This window comes from Eschrichtius robustus, chromosome 13, assembly GCF_028021215.1.
Source record: "Eschrichtius robustus isolate mEscRob2 chromosome 13, mEscRob2.pri, whole genome shotgun sequence".
NCBI classification, from domain to species: domain Eukaryota; kingdom Metazoa; phylum Chordata; class Mammalia; order Artiodactyla; family Eschrichtiidae; genus Eschrichtius; species Eschrichtius robustus.
This window is the reverse complement of record NC_090836.1, coordinates 51,945,955-51,973,318: the sequence shown is the minus strand read 5'-3', so window position 1 is coordinate 51,973,318 and position 27,364 is coordinate 51,945,955. Positions and strand designations below refer to the sequence as shown.

The following is a 27,364-nucleotide window of genomic DNA, read 5'->3' as shown; positions in this document are numbered from 1 at the left end:
ATTAACTCTAGTAGTTTTCTGGTGGCATCTTTAGGATTCTCTATGTATAGTATCATGTCATCTGCAAACAGTGACAGTTTTAACCTCTTCTTTTCCAATTTGGATTCCTTTTATTTCTTTTTCTTCTTTGACTGCCGTGGCTAGGACTTCCAAAACTATGTTGAATAGTAGTGGTGAGAGTGGACATCCTTGTCTTTTTCCTGATCTTAGAGGAAATACTTTCAGTTTTTCACCATTGAGAATGATGTTTGCTGTGGGTTTGTCATATATGGCCTTTATTTTGTTGAGGTAGGTTCCCTCTATGCCCACCTTCTGGAGAGTTTTTATCATAAATCGGTGTTGAATTTTGTCAAAAGCTTTTTCTGCATCTGTTGACATGAACATATGGTTTTTATTCTTCAATTTGTTAATATGGTGTATCACATTGATTGATTTGCGTATATTGAAGAATCCTTGCATACCTGGGATAAATCCCACTTGATCATGGTGTATGATCCTTTTAATGTGTTGTTGGATTCTGTTTGCTAGTATTTTGTTGAGGATTTTTGCATCTATATTCATCAGTAATATTGGTCTGTAATTTTTTTTTGTAGCATCTCTGGTTTTTGTATCAGAGTGATGGTGGCTGAAACTGAGTTTTCAATTAGCATTTACATTTAACATTGTAAGCACTATAAATCTATAATTTAATCCTCATAACTATAATTATGCTCACTTTGCAGTTAATGAAATGATACTTTCAGCAACTAACTTGTCAAAAGCCAGATGGCTAGTCTCTGGCAGTCTCCAAAATCCAGTTCCTTTTCATCCTTTAATCTCTTACAGGGAGTCATGTCCATTTCAAATAAAAGAGCTTTAAATGAATTAACAGAAAAATAAAATGTGCCCTGATGTGGAATGCCAAGAGTTGAGACAATAAATACATTAAAGAGATTTTTTTAGAGGAAGTATTATAGTAAAGCAAATGCAGCAAGACAGAAGAAAAATGTGGAGAGTGGAAAGATTTTGGTACATATTAAAAATGTACTTAAATTATAATTGAGGCAAGAATTAATACTATACAGATTAACAAGTAAAACTACTACACAGGGTGAATGAACAATATTCTGGCATCTGATTCTTCATAATATTAGTCTTTAATAAAAACTTAAACTTTATTAAACTTCAATGAAATAATTCCACGTACACTTTGTTATTACTTTTATAACAAATATTTTTATTTCTGGAAATGAAAACTTTATAACTTAATAATGTATCAGTTTAAGTCTTGAATTTGTAAATAAATGCCATATAAACGTTGTGTCACAACTACTGATTTTAATATGTACTTTACACTTGGAGTATTATCTCCACATATATGAAGTTTCATAAACGTCTTTAATCTTAAAAGGTCATTACCCATTTTACATACTTTTAAAGAAACTATTATGCTATTTCCATCTGAAGTCTTAAGCAGCTACTTATTTCCACAAGTTGAAAAGAAAGTCAAGAAATAAATTTTATGTGAAATAATTGTTATAACATTAATTCAAGTTTTTTAAAGTAAAAAAAAAATCAACTCTCCATTTTATAAATGTTTAAATTTTGTTCCTTACTAAGAAAGGTTAAGTTTTACTTTTAAGTAAGGTGGTACCAGTAGCTATTTGCTATTAAACTTTCCTAATATGAAAGGACTATTTTAGTGTCTAAAATAGACAAATATAAGCAGCTAAAAATATAACCTAGTCATAGGAGTAGAAGTCATTAATCAATCATGTTCTAAACTTTTAAGACAACACTCCAGTTCCTCTCTTAATATTTTCTGCAGCCAGAGGTTTTGAGATCAGATTGTACTGTCATATTTTTACCGTGAGAGGGAAATAAGACAAAAACAGAAGCACCAGATCACGTATACTAATATGGCAACTCTGGTCAAAATACAGCCTATGTTCAATACAGTCTATATACAACACTAAAAAATCTCTCCAAAGCATAACTAACTATAAATACATGTTATACCCGGAACCAAATTCTTTTACAGTAACTGTGGGAGCCATCAGCAATTGGTAGAAACACAAATAATATTTTATCTCATATGAGAAAATTACTTTTGATGAATTACATTAAAAGATACCATGTAAAATACAAACCAGATTATAGGAGGATATTTCCCTTTACTCTTTTGCCTGTGGATATACATTTTTAAATAGAAGAGAACACATTACACTGCAATTTTGGATATCCAGTGTCTTCAGTATTTCACTATTATACTACAGTGCACGTATCTTGTTACTACTGAAGTAAGGAATTAGTGTTTTAAATCTTCTTGATACATATAGCAAACCCTTTTCTACGAAAGTTGGACTAATACTCCAACCACTCAAACAGAATCCTTACAAGAACAGATACCATCACTTAACTTTTCCCAATGAGACTGAGGTGGGGGAAAGTGGATGGAGTTGTTTATGTTTTTAATTTACATATCTCTAGTTAGTAGTGAACTTGAACATTTAAAATGTTTGTTTTAATTCTCTTATTTTCATTGCCCAGTTGCATCATTTACCTACTTTTCTAGTTGTCTTAAAAAATTTCTCAGTGATTTTTATGAGCTTGATATACTAAGAATATCTGCCCTTCCTTTGTCATTTGTAGCAAGAATATTTTCCATTTATTTGCTTTTTAATTTTTATATGGCTGACAATTAAAATTTTAGTTTAATTTAAAGTTTTAAAGAGAAATAGCAATCCAATTTTTCCAATAGCATTTCCTGGATAATCTGCCCATTCTCCATTAGTCTAGGATACTTTCTGATCACACTACATTCTTTTATATATAAAGGTCTGTTTCTGGGCTCTCTTTTCTATTCCATTGATCTGGAGGTATATTCTTGGGTCAATACTATGCTGTTTGCAATCTTATATCTTTATAACAGGTTGTGATATTTAGTAGGATTAATCCCTTCTCATTGTTTTTCCTTTCCAAAGTTATTTTGGCTATTCTTATATATTTATAATCCAGATGTATGTTAAAATTAGAATCATTTTGTCAAGCCCCACCTCTCCATATGAATTTTAAGGGAACATTAATTAAACCTATAAATTCAATTAACGGTGCTTTTTAAAAGATTATTTCACGAATAGTTTCAGTCCTTTTGAATTTACCCTTTGGAATAATCAGATGCCATTTATGAACTGGACAAGTAGTGTAAATATTTAACTACATAAATCCTGTAAACCTAATACATAGACTACACTGTATATATCCAAGAAGTAAAAGGACAATAATCATCTCTGGATTAAAATTCTTCCCATAATTGAATGGAGTAATTATAAATAAAGTTTTCTTTTTATCCTTTTATATAAAACCATGCCAATTTTCAAGGTAATACATCCATGTCAGACGTTATAGTGAATCCCAAGTGACTTTGAATCCTTTTTCTTATAGCAATATGGCACACATTTTCATGTAATTTTTGTAAATCCTAAGATTCTGAATACTATTCCTGATGGAGCAAGGGAATTGTTTCTCCAAACTTTTTCAGAAAAAGTAATTGTCTTTTTGATAAACATAAAAATTTATATGTTTTCCAGTTGAGAATCACTGATAAACACTTTTAAAAAACACTATGTATTGTCTGTGATTACATGTCTAGTTCTAAAATGACATCTGAAATTTATACTGTTCCTAAAAATTTGAATTCTAACAGACTTGTATATATATTTCAATAATTAGTGTTTAGAATATGAAATTCTGAAAGTGTTTTATTTCTCTTTTAGTAAATTATTGTAGTATATATATTAAATCAAGAAGTTTATACCTCTGCTTGCTTTCTTGTGAAGTTACTCCTTGAAGAACTGACCAGTGATTTAAAAGAAAATCAATTTTAATGCATTAAGACTTTTATCCTAAATTTTAGATACAAGAGATTTTTTGCAACCACAATAGGGCGATCAATTAAACAAAGAGTTTTTAAGATTCAGTGCTTACTTTCTGTTGTTGATGTTGTTATAATTATTTGATAGAGATGAAGGAGAGATCTTTGGTAAAGTTGAAAAATTGGATGCACCTGGGGACCTTTAAAAATATGAAAATGTTAAATTAGATAAAAATGCTGAAGTTTGAAATTAATTATGAAATAAAGAAAAGAACTACAGATGACAATGTATGTAGTAAATGAATGCTGGAAAACAGATTTATGAGCAAAATCACCATATACCTTTTGGTTTTCAATTTCTAATGTATTTGTTCATATAAAAAATAATAGTATATAAGGGAACTATTTTCAAAGGAAATTTATCAAATTTAATATAAAACTTGATATTATTCTTATAAATCTACTAATGCAATCCACCCAGTTCTGAGTTCAGGTAACCATTATTAACATTTTACAATCAATAATTTCCTTAAATCAATGGAATTAAAATATTAATTTTTAAAGGAAGCATGTAAAAGAAATCCACTGTGTCTCAGTAGGTACTATGGCATTCCAATTATATACAACACAGACACAGATATCATAGATTTTACCAATTTTTAAAACTGTAAGGCAAGAGGGATGAAATAGCAAAGAGAATTCCAAACATAATCCCGAGAAGTAATTTTTGGCCAAGGTTATCCCTGAAAAAACTGAACAGATATAAATCTCACTATCTATTACACACCTCACTAATTCAGAATGTTTTTGGAGAAATCTAAATTACTAATGGCTTTTAATCAACAAATATGCTTTATAGGCATGATTTATAGTAAACAAATTCATTATATAGGAATGATTGTTTTAAAGTAGTACTTAAAAGTCTCTAAAAGATTTAATTTCCCTTGTAATTTTGTATACAATTTTAATTTACTAGGCAACATCTAGGCCACGGGCTGTAAGAGGCTAATACTTTCAGTCCAGTATCTCAGTCATCATAAATTCTAAATTAGTGAGGCCCAAAGTGATTACTGTTTAAAAATTATTTTATTTCCTCTACTCAGGTGCTAATGAACAGCAAAATGGTCATTGGGCAGGAAAGTGTAATCTACAAAATTTGCTTTCAGGTAATTTGGATTTTGCTAAATTAAGTGGTGGGTAATAAAATTTCTTACATATAAAATTTTATTTAACTTTTGAAGTTTTATATATTATGAAATATTGGTAAAATTTTTTTCTTCATTTTAAAGGAGAGTTTTTTTGTTGTTGATGATGCAGGTTATATACAGGTAGATTACATTAAGTGGGACTTCTATTTAGCTGCCTTTCTGATGGAAGACCCTTACAAGATTTTATTTAACTGTACTAAGCTGAAATCAAAAAATACAAGCAACCAAGTTTTAATATAAAACAATGTAGAAAACAAATTTAAAAGGTAATTTTAATATACTAATATTTTAAGGTACTAATTTTAGGATATTAATAGAACTAATATTAATATAGAAGTATTCTGGCATTTTTCTGCCTTCACGTTAAGAATGCTAACTTAGGAAAACAATCTAAAAACACCGAGACTGACTTATAATCAATTAAGGAGGTTTACTTTTCAAAATGTGATCTGACTACAATTTAATTCAATTCACTACAACTTTTCAGGTATACAGATAGAAACTGAAATATTCCCTTGAATTTTACTTCTAGCAAAAATTATGAAAATAAAGATTACTTTATTTTATTTATAATATGTATTACATTTATTACATATTATATATGGCTGAGGCATATATATATATTTTTTTTTCCTTTTTCTGCCCATCTATGGCCTTTTTACTATTCATTAGCAACTCTATCCCAGAACAGTATTAGAATTTTCTATGAAATTCATTAAAACACTCAAACATTTATTAAATGATTACATTATGCCTTGCCCTTGTTAAGTACTAGGAGTACAAAGAGAGAGACAGTTCCTGATCTCAAACAGCTCACACTCTAATAGGGGAAAATGATACAAACAAAATAACTATAAAACAGTATAAGTCCTAAAACAAATTTTAAAATTATAACAAAAAGTCAAATTTTGTGGGTAGTAACATGAAGTGATTTTAAAACGATGTGCACAGTTGGAGGGGTAGGTGGAAATTGGAAAGTGAGAGTACTCCAGGTGGAAAGAATAGCATGTGAAAATGTGTGGGGCTATAGAAAGCATGATGTGTTTAGGGAATTACCAATGAATTGGCTGAAAGGGTAGGGTGTAATGATAGGAACAGAGGTTAGTAAGGTAGGTATGATAATGAAGAACCTTTTTATGTTCTCTGAAGGAATTTGGATTTTATCCAATTGTGCTGTGGCATGTTGAAAGATTTTAAGAGTATCAACGTAATCAGATTTGTATTCTAGAAAGGTAAATCTTTTTTTTTTCATATATATATATATATTCTTTTTCAGATTCTTTTCCATTATGGTGTATTATAGGATATTGACTATAGTTCCCTGTGCTATACAGTAGGACCTTGTTGGGTTTGCCTATCTATCTATCTATCTATCTATTTATTTATTTATTTATGGCTGTGTTGGGTCTTTGTTTCTGTGTGACGGCTTTCTCTAATTGCAGCAAGTGGGGGCCACTCTTCATCGCCGTGCGCGGGCCTCTCACTATCGCGGCCTCTCTTGTTGCGGAGCACAGGCTCCAGACGCGCAGGCTCAGTAATTGTGGCTCACGGGCCTAGTTGCTCCGCAGCATGTGGGATCTTCCCAGACCAGGGCTTGAACCCGTGTCCCCTGCATTGGCAGGCAGATTCTCAACCACTGCACCACCAGGGAAGCCCCCTAGAAAGGTAACTTTTGAGGAAGAGAAAGAGACTGAAGATTGGAAGAGCATTTAGGAGACTATAAGAACAACAAAGGTGAGAAGTAATAAAGGCTGGGACTAAGACAGTGGAATGGGCAAGGGCAACATGTCTTGGAGGTTTAGGAAGCAGTTCTCAAAGTACAGTCCATGGACACTGAGGGGGATACAAGATCCTTTCAGGGTACCTGTCCATGATCAAAACTATTTTCATAAAAACACAAATGTGTTATTTACTATCTGACCTCCCTCACTGTACAAAAACAATGGTAGGTAAAACTGCATAGTGCCAAGGAGGTAGCCGTGAAAAACTGTGGTATCATGGATTCAAAATAAGAGAATTTCTTTAGAAGACAGTTATCAAAAAGAAGTATTAAAGAGAGGTCAAATAAACTAGGTTTAAAAAAAGTTAAATAAGGACTTTGTTAAATTCTGAATATGTGGTAAGGAATGGTAAGCACTGCCTTTTTAAAGAAGTTGGCTATTAGAAGAAAAACTAAATGGTATTCAGAGGAAGTTGATGGTCTTGTTTTAAAAGATGGGAGAGATTTGTTTATATCTATAGGTTAGCAAGGAAGATGATACTGGAAAAGAAACAAAAGCACGAACTAGTGTTAACTGAGTGTCTACTATACGTGTGGCAGTATGCTAGGCATTTATATGTATAGGAGAGAGGAGATAATGAAGGAAAAACGAGGTCTAGGAAACACTGAGATAAATACTATTGGTAGAGAGATTGTTCTTAAAGAGCATGGAGATCAGAGAGAGCAGGATGGATGTGGTGATCCACAGCTAAATAGAAAGTATGGTAACACTTTTTACCTCCTGTTACAGACATGGTTAATAGTTAGATCACTCATCTATTGTGATTCCAACTTCTGACCGAGATTACACATAGCCCAACCTAGCTAACATTTGTGGAGTTAATGTAGGGGTTGACTAGTCAATCTGTGGATTATAACCTGAGCTCTTTAACTCTTTCTTTGATATAACTTGGAAATTACACTGTTTATTAGCAACTTCGCACTAGTAGCTTTCTGAAGAGACGAGTGAAAAAAATGCTTAGAATATTATACATAAACTAGATATTAAGCCATTTATCTAGTGTTAAACTAATTTTGGCTAGTTTGGGCAAAGTGTAATATAACGCAGTGAATCGTCTCTTAACAAGACAGAAGAAGGTAAAACATGAGTTTAGCTGAAATGATTTCATGAAGAGAGAAAATTAAACTTCATCCCTGACAACTGAATGCAGTATTTTAATTTCCCTATTCCCAATGTTTCAACTAAAAGCCTGCAATTCAAGGCTAAACTGAACTTCTTACTTGAACAGAAAAATACAGCTTATTCTTTGTAAATTATCTAAATAGTCTACATACATGGAAATCTAATACCATACTGAGCAATCAAAATATAGAGAAATTAAGTCTGAATGCTGACATAACAAAAATAGTTATTTAAAACTTTTTATAGTTATTTTCAAACCTGATCTAAAACAACCCGAATTTGTAAATTTTAACATTATAAAACAAAAATTATCTTATTAAGAAAAACAAGACCGACCTTAAACTTTCCCCATTTCTAACAATCATCCTAGGGTAAGTTCTTAGAGAAAAAGAGAAATTTAAATCTCTTGAAAAATTAAGCACTTTTACTCTTGTAAGATGCAGATTAGTTCAGTTCAACAAGCATTTGCTATGTGTCTCCTCTATGTCAGGCAGGGTGTTAAATACTTAAACAAAAGGCAATTTAAGGAAATTTATATATAAAGTGTTTCTCATAACCTGATTTTTGTTCCTCATTTTGACTGCTCTATATGGTATTTGACAAAACATTCCACTTAAAAAAAATAAAATTAGTTACTTTTCTTTAGCCATTATCAATCTCAACACCAAAACTGCAACCCATTTTTATTTTTGCTGTGTTATTACAGATATCTCCAAACATACACAAGTCCTCATGTACCCAATATCAGTCATTCAGCTTCAAAAATGATTAACATTCTACCACTCTTGGTTTATTTATAATCCCCTTGGCCTCCACATTCCTTCATGTTTTTGCTGGACAATTTTAAAGCAAATCCCAGACATTTATAATTTCACCTGTAAATACTACAGTATGCATACCTAGCAGGTAAGAAATCTTTTTGATACTACTGTCTGTCCCAATCTAATAGTCAGTTCATGTTCACATTTTTTCCCCAATTGTCTCAAAAACTGGGTAGTTTGAATCAGGATCCAAAATAAGTTCATACATATGCAGATTAATTTTAGTAACTTCAAAAGCCCTTACTGCTCCCTACCAGCTAACTTCTCCGGTTTCATCTTACTATGACAATTGTTTATTTTCCATTTGTCCTGACTTTTGTACCTATTCATATAGTTAACTTTGACTTACATGTGTTACTGTAAATTGCTCAAATCCTTTTTAGAACAAACCAGGGGAGAAAGGAAGAAATAAAATAACCAATAATTATTTGTGAGTACCTCTGAATCAAGCATCTATATGAGAACTGAATACTTAAGTTACATTCATTTATGCATGGAATATACTATGTAAATGTCTTAATTTCAATTAAATTTGGATATGGCTTTTAAATATTGAAGCTAACACTAACTAAGAAGCTTGACTGTGACCATGCTCTCTTTGGTAAAACTTGGAGACATAGTACTAGGTTATACATTATCTTACCACAAAAGAAAGTAGGTAACAGTGTTTACATGAAGGAAAGATTTATTTAATCAATGTGCATTTTCAGCATTTCAAAGGAAAATCTGCATACACACTCAAGATCTTAATGAATATTAAATTGAGGAACCTCAAAGTACAGAGTTATGGGAAGTGTGTATTTATGTACAAGCACAAGCTTTTCCAAAAAAGATTTGGAGTTTGGACAACCCAAATAAAATAACCAGAAAAAACCAGTTTATCGGTAAATAGCAGTACACAAGAACTTCATTCTACCATTATGCTGCCTTCATCGTTAGGTGACAAACACCCAGGAAAGGATGTGTATATTTAAATAACAAACAGATTTATGTATAGTTTCTTTTTCTCTCCAGGAATCCTGCCTTTCCAACCAAGTACACCTTAGTTATCTTTCTTCTTTCAGCACATTACATGATGAATGATCTATACCAGGTGTTCCATTTTCTGACTAGGTATTCATCCCCTCTTTTCCTACTATTTGTCATTCTCATAATGCTGACCCCATTTGTCAAATACACCAAATCTCTTCTGTCTTCCCCCATTTTCTGCATCATTTAGCACTGCTTACCATTCCCTTTCTTCTAGAAGCTCTTTTTTCCTTTGGCCTCTATGACAAAACAGAATCCAAGTTTTCCTGAAACTACACGATTATTCCTTCTATTTGATCTTTGTTTTATATCATTACTTAGGGATACCCTTTAAGGTTTAGTATACAGTTCTTTACATTCTTAATTAGATAATTCACATACGCCTAATATTTCTCACTTCTAGGAATGTAACTCCATACCTGCAGTTCTCATTACTCTCCAAGCTTTGGCTCCCTATATTTAACTTCATCCTAGGCAGTTCTGTTTGGCTGTTCCATTACCTCAAACTTTGGAGTCTCAGAAAAAGTCATTCTATGTGTTTTTCTTTTTAAAAAATTTTTATTGGAGTATAGTTGATTTACAATGTCGTGTTCTATGTCTTTTTCTTAATGAGACCAATAATAAGATAAAATGAGATGAAGCATGAAAGAAAATTTATAAAGACTCAAAATGTCTTTAAAAATGACAAGAAATTGCAGGTTTTAGAATGTTACCCTAGATTTATGGCTCACAGGTTGCATTTCAAATTGAAGACATGTTATTAATTTAAAATATATGAATATGCATGAATGACAAGAAATGAAAAACTGGCTCTTGAGCCATCCTCTCGACCCCTACATCCAAAATCACTCAATCCCCCATTTCCAGTATTTGAACAAGGTTAAAATTGGTAACAAATTTGTATACTTTCATAGAAACTTTAAGAATGCACTTTCTGTGAACTATAATAACCACTATTCTTTTAGTACCAAAATAAAACTGTCATAACCAAATCTATTAATGTTTCAAATAAGCAGAGACTATCATGCTTATAAATACTTAAAGAGTCTCTGTACAGTTTATTGTTAAAATGAAAACACTTTATCTGACAAGAGTTTCCTAATATGAATTTTCAATCTAATAGGTCTAGCCACCATTTCTGAATCCATTTATACAGTTAACCGTGCAATTACTATATATGCAAATTGGGCTTAATAACTCTTTAAAAAATTCTAAAGAAGTATATGCTAAGTTTTTCTACCTGTATTTCAACAGGTACAATAGCAAAACAGCTGGTGCAAAAAAACCAAAAACAGAATATTGCAGAGTCACCTAGATGTTTAATTATTTATCCTAACTGAAAAATAGTATGCAATGGTTTTATTTATAAAGTGCTTCCTCTCTCCAAGCAGAGCACTCAGGGACAGAGTGCTGTAAAAATACTAATATGCCACTAGATTAAGTTTATACTTAGTGCTTCAGTCACCAATTTGGAATTCTGTTAATCAGAACAACACAGACGGCAGGGGGAACAACATATGAGTTAAGAACTACTGGCTTAGTTTTCTAGTTTTTTTTTAGCCTCTCATGCCTTACCTTGACTTTGGATTCTTCTCTGAATATTTTCTAGCTCATGAAAACTGCCTCTTCAGTTATCAATGACCCTTATCTTTTTCCATCAGATTTTTAATCACATGTCTCTTGTTAATATTCTTGAGCAATTAATGAAAATGTCTGAATTAAATCAACTTCTCATGTTACCCTCATAAGAATTTTTACTTATTTCAGGAAAACAGCAAAATTTGGACCTTTTTATTTCCATAATGTTAGTCATCTCAAAGGCATTCTTCAAGATAGTTACACCTAAATGAAACCATACAGAAAAAAATTCATAGTACAATTTAGTCAATTAATAAAGTTGTACTGCTTCTAACTGAGGAATAAGGTGTTAACATTAAACAAATTTTCTGGAAAGTAAGGGATAATCTATTGATTACGTTTCTCCTCTCTTCAGGAACACCCAGGATTCTACAATTATTCTACTTTAAAATAATTTTAAAAAAATACAAAATGTAACTAGTCACACATCTCCAATTGAATAATCAGACTATCTACCCAATGCCAACATCTTTGGAAGACAGTCAAATTTAACAGAATAGAAAAAAAGTTAGAGTGGTTTAAGCTTTTCTAAGGTATCATTAGAAAATATCACGTTTTTGAGAGGTTTTAAGAAATGAGATGCTTAAGAACTAGATTAGAAATGCACGTTCTGAAAAAACTAAGCATTTTAATATTTTAAAAATGCAGCATGAATATAAAGATGAAAAATTCAAATTATAAATTGATATCTAGCAGAAAAATCCAGATAGAAAACTTCTGAAAATTTTTTAGGTAGGTTCTTAGGTTTCTAATATAGATTTTGGGTTGTCTTAGGGTATATACATTTTATAAATAGGACATGTTTTAAACAAAATTATATTTTATGCCTAACTTTTTTTTTAATATTTAGCATTTCTTCAGATGAGGCTATATGGTCTCCATTCTGATAAAAATGGGCCTAGGGACTTCCCTGGTGGTGCAGTGGTTAAAAATCCGCCTGTCAATGCAGGGGACACGGGTTCGAGCCCTGGTCCAGGAAGATCCCACATGCCTCGGAGCAACTAAGCCCGTGCACCACAACTACTGAGCCTGAGCTCTAGAGCCTGCCAGCCACAGCTACTGAGCCCGCGTGCTGCAACTACTGAAGTCCACATGCCTAGAGCCCGTGCTCCGCAACGAGAAGCCTGCGCATCGCAGGGAAGACCCCACGCAGCCAAAAAAAACAAAAAACAAACAAAAAAAAACGGGCCTAGTATGATTTTAGAGCCTTCAGAGCAATTAATTTCTTTGTTTTCAGTGGTATAGAAAAGTCAGACACTTAGATACTAACACGCTTTCTCTTAGTGAACATATGCCTACTGTAGTGGTGTTCTTATATTTTCCTGTTCATAAAATTCAGATTCCTGAGTCCCCTCATAAAGATTTATATTCTGCTGGTCTGGGGGAGGACTCTGGAAGCTGCTGCCTATGGGGTTTCACATAATTAAGAAACGTTATCTACAGAATTTCTCAGTGTGATACTTAGACCAACAGCATTAGAATCACCTGTGAGCTTAGTAGAACTGCAAATTCATGAGCCCTACCCAGATCTACCGAATCAGAAATTTAGGGGATGGGGCTTAGGAAACAGTGTTTTAACAAACTCAACAGGTGATTCTTCCTTCTATCACCATATTATAGCTTTTAATGATTTTTCCTTGGCTTTTGACACTCTAGGTAGGAAACAGTTATGTGCTAAGCAGTATGAGCACTGGACAGACCCCAGGTTAGTGATGTTTATTAGAACTAGCATCTTCATACCATGTTGAGGATAAGGGGTTGTCTCCTGACAGATATAATGACAATTCTAAGCATAAACAGGCTGTTCTGTATCTTAATAACCTGAGGTTTCTTTCTTGAGGAACTTAAAATTACATGCCTTTGGCTGGAGTTGAATTTGTCTAAGTTACAACTGCTTGTAATGTAACTTCAATGAGCACACAGAATTCTACTTTTTTTTTTTAAAGCTGCCATTTACTCAAAAAAAAGAATTTGCATCCTTACTTCAATTACATACATATAAATAAAAGTAAATGTTAATTCCTCAAACGTTTTTTATCTGTACTATTTTCCTCCACTACAGGTGTTTTCTCAATGTTCTTGAGTATGATCATTTTACATAGTATGTTCTAAGTTTACCTAAATGGTACTGAGTTAAATCTCATTTTGTTTTTATTTTTTCTCTCAACTCTGTTTTAAAGTTTATCCAGTTTTAAAGATCTCACCACTGTTACTTCTATCTGCTGCACTGGCATTCCACAGTATATCACCATCATTTTTCTTATTCACTCTACCAGAGATAGATACTTAGCTAGGCTGTCTTCACATCCCCACTATCACAAACAACGCAGCTACAAAGACTGTATGTTCAGGGACCTGTGTGAAAAATTCCGCTGAGTGATGAGTCAGAGGGATTAAGCATTCCTGATTTAATTAAACACTGATATATAGCATGGTACTAGTTTGTACTCCCACCATCAGTACATAAGACTTCTCCTACAACCCTCCAAACACTTTTTATTAGCACCCTTTTAAGTTTTTGTCATTCTGATGGCTATTAGGTTGTATCTCATGCTTTAATTTTTCTGATTACTAGTGAGTTTGTACATCTCCTCAGCTACCTGTCAGCACTTGGGCTTCCCCTTCTTTAAACTATTTATATCTTTTATTTTTTAAAAGCTTGTTAGCTTTGTTTCTGTTAATTCACAGCAGTTCTTTGTACACTGTAGGTATTATTCTTATAGGTTTTAGATTTTCTAAAACCGACATTTGACTTTTAACTTTGTATATGGTTCCTTTAACAAAAATACTTAATTTAATGCAATCAAACATTAATTTTCACACTATGTTCTGTGATCCCTAAGTCACAGATATTCTCCAAAATATCTTATTAGCTTTAAAGTTTTACATTTCTTATTTGAGTCTTTAGTCCTTCTGGAGTCTTTGTATGTAGTGTGTAAGGCAGTGATTCTGCTTTCTTTTCTCCAAATAGTTAGTACTCCTAATAAAACCTAAGCACCTATCTGCTTTAAGCAACCTGTTTTTCACTGCCTAGCAGTGCCACTTACCATACACACAGGAGTTTTTCTTAGCTCACTAGTTTATTCCAGTCTATTTGCCTTTCTTTTGTTAGCATCATAGTGTTTTTATTACCATAGCTTTGCAGTAATTCTTACTATCTAGTAGGTAAACACTTCCCTTCCTCCTCTTTGTCAAAACTGACTTAGCTAATCCTGGATCTTTATTGGAATATGCTAATTTTAGAATGAGTTTCTGAAGTTTCTCACACACACAAACAGAAAAAAAAAGGTCAGGATAGAATTTTGTTTTTGTTTCTGGTTTTTAAAAAATTTATTTTATTTATTTCTTTTCGGCTGATATGGGTCTTCGTTGCTGCGTGCAGGCTTTCTCTAGTTGTGGCGAGCGGGGGCTACTCTTCGTTGCGGTGCGCAGGCTTCTCATTGCAGTGGCTTCTCTTGTTGCGGAGCACAGGCTCTAGGCGTGAGGGCTTCAGTAGTGTGGCACGCGGGCTCAGCAGCTGTGGCTCGCAGGCTCTAGAGCGCAGGTTCAGTAGTTGTGGTGCACGGGTTTAGCTGCTCCGTGGCATGTGGGCTCTTCCCGGACCAGGGCTCAAACCTGTGTCCCCTGCATTGGCAGGCAGATTCTTAACCACTGCACCAATAGGGAAGCCCCAGGATAGAATTTTGAATAGGAGGCACTGACATGATAAAATTAGAGAAACAGGCTAGGTTAAGCCATATAGTACACGATAATCTTTTGTCTTCAATGAAGTTAGAATTTTTTTCCATGAAGGTTTTATGCATTCCTAATTAAGTTATTCTTTGTTATGCTATTTTCTAAGTGGGTCACTAATCTTATATAGCAGGGTCAGGAATCTATGGCTCACAAGACAAATCCATGTTTTTTTAAATAAAGTTTTACTGGAACGCAGCCACACGCATTTGTTTACACAATGCCTACTGCTATATCAGTAGTTATAGTTGAGTCAGAGACCCTATGGCCCATAAAGCTAAAAACACTTATCTGGTTCTTCATAAAAAAGAATGCTTACCTATGGGTATGGAAAACACCTATTAATTTTTACAAATTAATCTTGTATTAGAAAATGTTGCTGAATTCTCTTAGTTCTAGTAGTCTGCTGATTGTTTTTGGATTTTATGTAGATTGCATCATATGCAAATAGTGAATTTTATTTCTTTTTAAAATGCTAATCTTATTTGGTTTGTGTTCAAAATTTCTCAATTAAATGTTTGCTACAGATTTTGGGTTTATAGGCTTTAACAAGTTAGGAGAATTCCCTTTTATTCTTAGTTTTTTGAGAGTCTTTTCATACACTAGATACTGATTAAAATTTTTTTTGTATTCTAATAAACTATCACTTGGCAATTTAGTTTATTAGCTAGGTTAGCAATTACTAAATTATTTATTTATTTAAGAATCATTATTTTAAGGATTTCAAAACACAAATTCACAATCTCTTATCAGAAAATTTGAAATTCCAAAAGCTCTGAAAACTTAAAAAATTTTTCATAATTCACTTCAGGACAATCTAACCTGAACTGAAATGATGCTATTTACACTCCTTCCTTATCTTACTTAGTGTGGATACTTACTGAATATTAATGTGCTTAACTATAAAAGTCCCCCTGGACTCTACAAAAATAGTAAAATATTAGGTGGCACACGTACCATATTACTTCTCAGAGGTTTAGAATGTCCAAATATTGAAATACAACTAGCCCTAAGTGTTTCTGATAATCCTAAAACCCTTAAAAATATTTCCTCCCATTCGGCATGTTGCCTTTTCACTCTGTTGATTGCTTCCTTTACTGTGCGGAAACTTTTTAGTCTGATGTAGTCCCTTTTGTCTATAATTGCTTTTGTTGCTTGTGCTTTTGGTGTCATATTCATGAAATCACTGCCTAGACCAATGTCATGAAGCTTTTCCCCTAAGATTTCTTCTAGATGTACAGATTCAGGTTTTTGTTTTTTTTTTTAACATCTTTATTGGAGTAGAATTGCTTTACAATGGTGCGTTAGTTTCTGCTTTATAACAGGGTGGGTGAATCAGTTATACATATACATATGTCCCCATATCTCTTCCCTCTTGCATCTCCCTCCCTCCCACCCTCCTTATCCCGCCCCCCATCCCACTCCTGTAGGCGGTCACAAAGCACCGAGCTGATCTCCCTGTGCTATGCGGCTGCTTCCCACTAGCTATCTATTTTACGTTTGGTAGTGTATATATGTCCATGCCACTCTCTCACTTTGTCCCAGCTTACCCTTCCCCCTCCCCGTATCAGGTCTTATTTTTAAATCTTTAAACCACATATCTGGTAAGGGGTTAATATCCAAATATATAAGAAACTCATTACAATTCAACAGCAAAACACCCAAATAACCAGATTAAAAAATGGGCCTGAGACTTCTTTGAATAGACACTTCTCCAAAGAAGGCATACACACAGGTAATAGGTATATTAAAAAGATGTTCAAAATCAGAAATCATTGGGGAAATGCAAATCAAACCACAATGAGATACCACCTCACACCTGTTAGGATGCCTATTATCAAAAGAACAAAAGATAACAAGTACTAGCAAGAATGTGGGGAAATTGGAACCCCTGCATACTGTCGGTGGAAATGTAAGATGGTGCAGCTGCTATGAAAAACAGTATGGAAGTTCCTCAAAAAATTAGAAATAGAACTAGCACATGATTCAGAAATCTCATTTCTGGGTATATATCCAAAGGAAATGAAATTAGTATCTTGAAGAGACATCTGCACTCCCAAGTTCACTGCAGTATAATTTACAATAGCCCAGATAATGAAAACAACCTAAATGTCTATAGACAGATAAATGGATAAAGAAAATATGGTACATACATACAATGGAATTTTATTCAGCCTTAAAAAAGCAAGGAAATCATGCCACATGTGATAACACTGATGAACCTAAGGGACAGTATGCTTGGTAAAGTGAGCCAATCACAGACAAATACTGTATGATTCCACTTATATGAGGCAATGTAAACTAGTCAAACTCATAGAAACAGAGAGTAGAATGGTGGTTCCCAGGGGCTGGGGGAAGGGAGAAATGAGGCATTACTCTTCAACAGGAATAAAGTTTGTTATACAAGATGAATAAATTCTAGAGATTTGCTGTACAACAATGTGCCTACAGTTAACAATACTGTAAGTGCACACATCTAAAACTTTGTTAAGAGGGCAGATATCAAGTTATGTTTTCTTACCACAATTAAAAAAAAAGCTTAAAAGGTTTCTAATCACTCATTTAGCATCAAAAGCAATTCTTATACTCCTTTATCTCTACTTGTGCTGTTATATTCTAACACATGTATCTAAATAAATAAAATATTGCTTTCACGATTAGATTTAAAATATCTGTTGCTTTCACATCAGATTCATTTTGATAAAGAGCATTCTTTTAACAGACACTTTTAAAAATACCACAAAATGCTTGAAAAATATTAAACAAAATGTTTAATAGTGATTTGATTGTATTAGACAATGCACCATTACATTTATAACGTATTTATACTGTACCTTATTCTAAAAGAGATTAGAATTGGAAGGCTTTTAAATTACAGCATATTCATTTAAGTGCAAACTTAGATAACTTCTATATGAGAATAAAATATTAAAATATAAAGAAGTTATATATATTTGCAATATACAATTAGGTTCTTCTATCATTCTGGATTTTATTATCTGAAATCAAAGCTTCAAAATCATGCATTGAGCCATAAAAAGTGGGAGCACTTACTTAGGAGTAGAAGGACCCCTTGGCCATGTTCCGTCTTCATTCTTCTGTTCTATCACTAACACCTGCAAATAAGATACAATAAAAGAGTGTTTTTCCTTAACCTTGAAGTTAAAATAGCTTTAGAAGATCAGCTGTATATGCTAAGAAACTAAAGTAACTCTGCGATGACTTAAAGGACACAGTAGACAAGGTGAAGAGGTATTTGCATTTTGATTCCAAAGCTGGTCAAGGGAGATAAAGAGACCTTAAATATAAGAAGTCAGCAATGACGGTCAGAAAGAAAGAAGGTAAAACACTACAAGGAAAATCATTGGTTCTATGACTTTAAGTATAAAAAACTAGATGCAATATAAGTTCCTTGAGTTTAGGGCACATTTTCTATTTCTTTTCTATTTGTAGCTTGTAAAAGTACTGTGCAAAAAACAGATGCTGAATAAATGGTTATAGTTGTTGTTAAACATACTGATGTATGATCTCAGTCAGCTATTATTATGCAAATACTGAGGAACAGTGGCAAAGGTAATCCCAAATTACAGAGTATACATAATTACACATAATTTGTTTGGGGCTTTGAAATTTGTCTTTATTTACATTATAAAATTATAAAATCTTTTAATATATAAACGATAGAGCCACGTGTGTGAGAATCAGACTGAAGTTTCCTACTGCAGCATGGTCAGGGTAGACAAAAAACACCTCTAATAAATGAAAAGTACAGGCTAAGGTGAGCTGTACTTTATTTTAAAACATCCCAGAATCTTTTTTCATATGTTTCAGTCTAAAAGAGAAGGCTTTCTTCTAGTTTTTACTAGGGGCAAGTCTGTGCAAAGAAGAAAAACTAACCAAAATAATTAAATTAACAAAAGAAATATGTGATCGTCTCAACAAGTTAATATCTACATTTCCACAGGAAAACTATAATATAGAAAACACGCCTTGAAGTAAATTCAAGGCATTAAAAATTTGCATATATTCTACATATTCAGTTTCATTAACTCTTGTTTCTTAAAATTGCAATTTTGTAACCTGTTCTGTATACTCTTAGTAATACACTTTTGTGGACTATATGTTTCAGGCAATTCATAAGCTGGCATTTGGATCTTAACCATGTAAAATGTAAGCCTGATTCAGAACACATATAATAATGAAATAGCGATTTAAAAAACTCATGGAATCTTGCTGTTGAAAGAGTATGCTAACTAAAATACTAAAGTTGTCTTTTAAAAGAAAAACAGTTATTTCCTACATTCAAAAAACACACATGAGGGACGTCCCTGGTGGTCCAGTGGTTAAGACTCTGCACCCCCAGTGCAGGAGGCACGGGTTCAATCCCTGGTCAGGGAACTAAGATTCCCACATGCCACATGGTGCGGCCAAAAAAACAAACAAAAAAACACACACACATGAAGTATATGTAACATATAATGAATAAGTGCACTGTATATCTCCCATCCTGATCCCTCCCTGATCATATTTCTCTCCTTACCTACCACAGACAATTAACCATTATGCTCAACTGGCATCATTCTGATATATATTTACATATTTTTATATATTTATAAAATTGAATTTAGTGAGTAGTTTTTAACTTCTGAAGAAAGGTTTTCCTTTGCTACAACTTATAATTCTACAGACATCTACATAGAAACTATACTATATAAAAAAACATATATACATACATACAAACTTTGTCTCTAGGAGTACTTGAACCAGTTATAAAACAAAAGATTTTACCTATAGAAAATTTCAAAGTTATGCATTTAGTATCACTGTTTATGGCTTGTTTTTTAAAGGAAGGTCTTAAAGCTGAAGAATCAAGTAAATATTTAAAGTTCAACTGTAACCTTTAATTCCCAGCAGTATTTGTACTTTAAATTCTTTTTGTCTTTACAGTCACAGATAGTAATGTTGAATGCCACCAGAAATGTTAAAACTCACTTGTTTATTCAAATGTATCATTTTCTGAATAAAATTTTGCTCATGGTTAAAACTTTAACTCAAAATGAAATTATTTTTTAAAAGATTTTAAGACTTAATTAAATTGAACACACACATACAAGGGAGAGAGATAAAGACCACCCATTTTGGGAGATAAACTCTTCAATAATGTATCTCTGTTCCACTTTCTAATGAGGATACTTTTGATTTCAGTAAAAAAACAAAAAGAACAAAAAAAAACCAAACTTCTTTTAAGTCTAAGATAGTGTTTAGTTCATTTATCATCAGTCAGAAAATAACTGGTACAAAACCTAGAAAATTTAATCCATGTTCTTTGAACCATTCCTATTTCAAAAGATCAAATGTCCCTAAAGATATTTTATAAGAATAATATATTTAATAAGATATTTAATCTTCTTATTAAAATAATTTATTCTGTCATCTTCATTCTGATAAAATGCATTCCTATCAAGAATAACAAATTAAATTCTCTAAGCCTTGGTTTTCTAATGTACATGATGAGTAGAATAATAGCCATTACTCAGAATCAATTACTGAAAGATTTAAAGAAATAATCCTATATATTTTAAATTGTACTCCTGGAGCTACCTCAAGGCCTGATGGATGGTAACCAAGGAGAGAAGTGTATGCCTATTTGGAAGACAGAAAGAGGAAGTTGGCTGGCTAAGGAGGGGAGTGTTGACTAACCAGTAGAGTTCCAAATGTCTCACACTCAGCTTCAACTGGGTAACTCCGTTTAATTGTAATACATATTAGATTTCATAAGATTTCATGTAAGAATATAATGGCTAAAATAAGTCTGAAAATCACTGTTTTATAGCCAATACTTGATATATAGTAGGCATTTGCTAAAAAATTAATTTCCTTCTGTTCCTCTGATTTTTTTTAATAACTTACATCATATATCAGTATCAATTTTAAATAAAACAGAACAAAACAAAACAAAAAACTTCCATATACTGGAGTGGCAGGCTCTGGGTTAGGTACTAAAATAAAAATAAATAGGACACAAAGTCCAACTAAAAAAAGGACCTCACAGTCTAGTTGGGGAGCTTAATATATAAATAACTTAATGAATGATACAAGACATATATGTAAATCACTATGGAAGTTAAGGGAGAAATTTCTTCTCCAAAGTAAAACAAATCCTATACCTCAACTAGATACTGAGATAAATAGATCAGGAAAGGCTCAAGAAATGATGTGACAAATTTTGAATTGGAATTTGAAGGATGAATAATCTGATTGGTTAGATTATATGAAAGGATGGGATGCTTAATTTCAATATTTGGATGTTTAAAAGGACTTTTCCTGGATGAATGCAGGGACTGGGGAGAATGGTACAACAGGCAGATGGAACAACATATACGAAAGCACAGGAGTATGGAAAAGCATAGCAGGCTTAGGGAACCGTAAGTAGTTCAGTTTGGTATTACTAGCGTGTAAATCCAAAGGCAAGGATAATCGGAAGATGCTGGAAGACTAGGCAAAAGGATAAACCATGACTTGCATGCTGCGTTAAGGTGCCTGGACTTTATTCTACAATTGTTAAGGAGCCAGGAAAGGTTTATGAAAAGGAAATAATAAGGTTTACATTTTAGAAAGAGTATTCTGACAGAAATACAGAAGACTGAGAACGAACATGCAAAAGACTGGAAGCAGAGGGATTTGTTAAGAGATTACAGAAAGATAAGGGGTGAGAATGGGATACAAAGATTAATTAAAGAGATATTTAGAAGGTGGAATCAGTAGAACTTGCTGATTGTGTCTAAAAGCCTTCATTTCTCAACACATTCATTTCTTTGGATTCTGTCACAAAGAAAGACCAAATTGGGGGTTGATACCTTCTAGCAGGGGTTGGCAAACTAAGTTCACTTAGCTCACTGACTGCTTTTGTACATTAAGTTTGTTGGAACACAGCCATATCCATTTTTTACATATTGTTTATGGCTACTTTCTTGCTACTACAATGGCAAAGTTGTAGTCATGCTAGAGACCTTACAGACCGCTGAGCCAAAAATACTTATTATTTGATCCTTTACAAAAAGTTTGCTGACCCCTTATTATATTAGCTATTTTTCGATGGAAAATAATTTCTTTTTAAAAAGTAGGTTATTCTCAAGCTCAAGGAGAGAAGCAGAAGTTATAATTAGTGACCAGCAGGGATAGAGAAGAGATGAGTTAGAAAGAGGAAACCAGAAACAGTAGAACCCATTATAGATTGTCAGGATAGCCATAAAGTTTGTGACTCCCAAAAACTTCATGTATAGTATGCTTAAAATAAACAGTATTGCTAAAAAATACCTGTCCTTGGTATAAACCAGCATCCTGAATGGTGCTGTCTGGTTTATTCAGTGGTTCAAATGTATTACTCATGTATTTGTTCCACAATCTGGTCTCCTTTTCATCTGGAATATTGAAGATTTTTCTTATTTCCTTTTCAATTGTATCTAGATTTAAGGAGGAAAGATACGTAAATATTTAAAAATATACCACAGAGAGTTAAGTGCTCACTAGCATAAAAATCCTAAATTTAAATTACTGATATAATAGCAAGAATAGATGAACAAATATGTAGGAAATACATAAAAACAATAAAGAAAAATTTTAAGACCAGGTATACTTTTTAGGAACAAAATGGTAATTATAACTCAGATGACTACTTTGGGAAATTAAGACCTCAAAAGGTAAGAGTTCAATCATATAACACTAAAATATAATTTATGTTATACAGGATGAACTTTAACTTTTTACACATTATAAAGTCAATATATTTTCTAATGATATGTTGGAGTTAGAAATTAAAGTATGATTCAGAGATGCCACAGATAAAAAATATTTTAAGTTATAACCAATTTAAGAATAATTTATATTAAGTTGAATACAATTTAGTTTAAATAGCTAACTAAAATTAAATAGAATATAGGGACACAAAGAAAAGTGCCTTCTTTGAAGAGAGGTCTGAATTGGTCAAAATTTCTTGTTTCCAAGGTAAAGCCATATATTTTCTTTATTTCTAAACCAATTATCTGAACGGAAGAAGTCTTTTTTTAAAAAAACTGGAGCAGCTTAATCTGCTGTAAAATAAGATATAGGAGTGTCTACATGTTTGAGAGTAATTAAGTTTCGGTACCATATTTAGATGAATCTTTTAAAGTACTTAAACATTAGAAAGAGATATTAGAAAATACTACTGTATCTATCAAATTCTGGTCAATAACTTACCTAACTTAGACTCAAGAAAATTACACTTAATATATTTTATGACATATAAAGAAATATAAAATACTTCTAAATTTTAGAATACTTGATTAATTTTGGACAAAACATTATTTGTAAAACACTAAACCTAAAAATACATGTTCTCTTAAAAAATATAAAAACCCACACCTATCCTACATAATTAAACTTAGTCCAATAACACTGTTTATGTTCTACTTAGCAGCTAATGTTCTTTAATAGTCTTATAGTCAATGACAGTTTGATTAAGGCATTAAATAAGTAGTAAATACTATAGTGTATTTCAAGACAATGCAAACTAGCCAGAACATTTAAAAAATTACATTAAATAAATATAAATATACTGTAAGTACTGCTTTCTATTTTGGCGTATTTAATTTTTGTTTTTTTATTGAAGTGTAAATGTATACGGAAAAATGCACAAATCATCAGTATATAATGATAAATTTCCATGGTGGATACCCCCGTGTAAGCACTACCCAGATCAAGAAACAGAAAATAACGTAGGAAGGACGACAGAGGAAGAAGCCAAGGAAGGGAGGTCATTTTAGTCTTTCTATAAAATGAATACTTCTTTCCTGATTGAAGAAATAAATCTTGCTCATTGCAAAAATTCAGAAAATACAAGTACAAATAAAATGTCCACCTAGAGATAACCACTGTTAACATTTTGATACTTCCTCGTCCAGGCATTTTTTTCTATTAATACATACATATTTATATACATAATATATACCAACACATATGGAAATGCCCCCTTTATTGAGTTTTGAAAAGGGTAATGCAAAGGCCCTGAGATGGGAATGTATTTGGCATGTTTTGGAACAGAACGGTGCACCAATGTGGCTGAAGTGGAATGAGCAAGGTGGAAATAAGACCATAAAGGTACTCATGTAGGATCATATAGAACTGAGGCAGTTATGAAAGTATTCTATTTTATCTGATTAAGAAGGGACGTCATTTAGGAGTTTTGAGCAGAGAAGTGGTATGATCCAATTGACACTTTAAATGTTCACTTTTGCTGCTAGTGAAAACAAACTGCAGGATGTCAAGGGTGAGAGACTAGGCTACTACAGAAATCCAAACCAAGGTGGTAACAGTGGAAGCAATGTTAAGTGGTCAGACTGGGAATAGATTCTGAAGGCACTGCTTAGAAGATATGTTGCTAAATTATATGCAGGGTGAGAAATACAAGAGAATCAGAATGATACCAAGCGTTCTGGCCTGAGCAATTAGAAGAGTGCAAGTGATGATTACTCAGATGAGGAAAAATGACAGAGTAGTAGGTTTTAGGGGGAAGGGAGAGAGTTTAGTTTCATATATGTTATCTTTAGATTCGCATCAGACACATGTGAAGATATGGAATGGTTGAAACTGGAATTAAGGGAGAGTTTGGGTAGGAGATATAAAACATCAATATACAGAAAGTATTTAAAGCCAGGGGACTAGAGGAAATCATCAAGGAAAAGAAAGAAGATCCAAGGACTGAGCATATCACACTGATGTTCTGAAGTCAGAAATATGAAGAGGATCTTACAAAGGACTCTGAGAAGACGCAGCCAGTGAGAACTTGTGCCCTGGCAGCCATGTGAAGAGAAAATATTTCTAGATGGAAAAGTGAATAAGTATGCTAATTTTTGCTGGCATGTTAAGAAATGGAAGACTTCGGCCACTGGATGTATCAACGTAGAAGTAATTAGAGACCATCACAGAAGCAGAACCAAGGAAGTGGTTGGTCTGATGTAGTGGGTTCAAGAGAGAACGGGAGCAGAGGAAGTGGTAGCCAGAAAGCAGTTTGCTTAAACTGAAATTTGGCAAGTGCAGCTGTAGATAATGACAGCCTAGGGTTTATCTATGGGAACTGGTGGTTGAGGCTGGATGCAGATCAAGATCACTGGAGTTGAGAATGTCAAGGTATTGAGAACATGTGCATATTTTTCCGTATATTAATCGACTCTATTAGGCAGTTAATGAAAAGCATAAAGAGATAAAAAAACATTAACACAGATAATAGAAATAAAATTATTGTGACAAACGTTTCTAGTAGGAACATTTAATAAGAAAGTTAAGCAGTTCTATTAATAAATTTTATAAACATAAAGCATTTTTCAAATTTTATAATAAAATTATTTTTCAGTGGTATCTGTAACGAAAAAATAAAAACAAGTTTTATCTTTCTTACTGATACATGTTCAATACCCAAATATATCAATTTAGGGAGAAAAATATTAAAATGGCAAACTATTTTGGCTCTGAACATGGTAAATTATTTAGAGCCTACCTATGGCTACTATCATTTTTATTATAAATCAATGTAGGCATTACTAGCTGAAAATGGAACTTTTTATTAATTTGGTAAAAACAGAAAACAGGTGCTTATATTTCTTAATTCCGTTTACAGAATTTGTATACTATATTTCATGTACATAGCTATTTTGATCCTTTTTAATCAAGATTGAAAAAACACACAGGGAAAAATATACATTTCGTATTTCCTTTCTTATCAAATTCTTTGTTTCAAAACTCACTTCCTAAAGAAACACAAAATCAACCCAATTAACATTTGCACAGATTGTATAAGGCAGCAAAATAAGAAGTGAGACTCTGGTATAAGAGGCTGGGTTAAGGAGTTAAAATACTGGCTCTATCACCTGGTACCAGGGTGAACCTATGTAGGTTACTTAACCTTTCTTAGCCTAGGCTTTATCACCTTTAAGATGAGGGTACAGTAATGTTGAGGTTTAAATAAGAAATTTCCTGGAAAGTGCCTAAAGCATAGTAAGTATTCAATAACTGCTAACTATTATAACCATAACCATGAAGTTTCTAAAATTCCTGACTTGATTAATTTTTGCAAAAATTTTTGCTTAGAAAGCAAACTTGCTCTAATATACATTTTCAAACTTTTAAAACTACAGTAAGGAATTGTGACCCACTATACACATATATGTTGATATTTTCTATTCTGATATTTTCCATCCCATTCTCTTTACTCCACAAACCGTTTAATGACCACGAAAGTATAGACAACACAGTTTGAAAAAACTGTTCTAATAAGAAATGTTAGGTATATGAAAAAATTTATTCATATACAATTTTAAGGCATATAGCCAATGTATGTAGCATTTTAAAGTATTAGTAAATTTAAACTATGCTAATTAACATCTATGTAAATCATAAACTTTTTGAAGCAGAGATTCTTTACAAATTATCTCCTTGATAATTATTACCTAGTACTTAATGTAAAAACTCCAAAATGCTTGTTTTGAGTTCAGAAATTAAACCTTAGATCTTCACATAATGAGTTTTAAAATATTTTTCAGTGAACTAATGTTCTAAAATAAGTTTCTATATATAATTTTCCTATAAAAATGAGGTAAGAAAAAAAGAAACTTTAATACCAAAACTTTAATACCAAACTTTAACTAGAAAACACCAAACTTTAAAATAACTAGAAAACATTATCTACATCAAGCATTTAAGAGGTAGCTTATTTATATTCTAATTGGCTGAACATTTCAGAAGTTAGTCTCTGAATTAATTTTAATAGGTCATCTTTGTTGGACAGACTTACAGATTCTTAAAGATTCTTACTGTGTACATTTTAATATGATTAATGTAATTTTATACATTTAAAACTTTCAGTTCTTACGATATAGAAATGTTTTACTTTCCTGAATATGTTCCCAAAATCTAGAACTGCAAGAGTTAAGTACTTTATCCATAATAATGTAATAAAATGACATTTATATGGAGTTCCTAACATTTTAAGCATTCATTTTAGAAAGATGACTGTGTGAGTTTATTGAAATTGCATCTCAACTTACAAATGTTCTAGGTAAATAAAGAGAGGGAAAATAAAAAATCCATACATAATGTTTGGCAAAAGCATTAGGATTAACCAAGCATTAGGAATTGAAGAATGGT

General features: G+C 32.5%; 1 protein-coding gene across 4 annotated transcripts in view; it reads right to left on the bottom strand.

The window, feature by feature from the left end:
• USP15 (ubiquitin specific peptidase 15) overlaps positions 1–27,364 on the bottom strand; it is a 119,203-nt gene that overhangs the window by 50,879 nt on the left and 40,960 nt on the right. The window contains exons 5-7 of one of the 4 annotated variants that reach the window (XM_068560660.1): positions 22,502–22,647; positions 18,239–18,300; positions 3,967–4,053 (exon numbers count right to left, since the gene is read on the bottom strand). In XM_068560660.1, the coding sequence (XP_068416761.1) occupies positions 3,967–4,053; positions 18,239–18,300; positions 22,502–22,647 (295 nt within the window). Of the gene's footprint in view, positions 1–3,966; positions 4,054–14,760; positions 15,150–18,238; positions 18,301–22,501; positions 22,648–27,364 lie in introns of those variants that run through there. The other 3 variants (XM_068560663.1, XM_068560662.1, XM_068560661.1) reach the window with 3 other exon arrangements.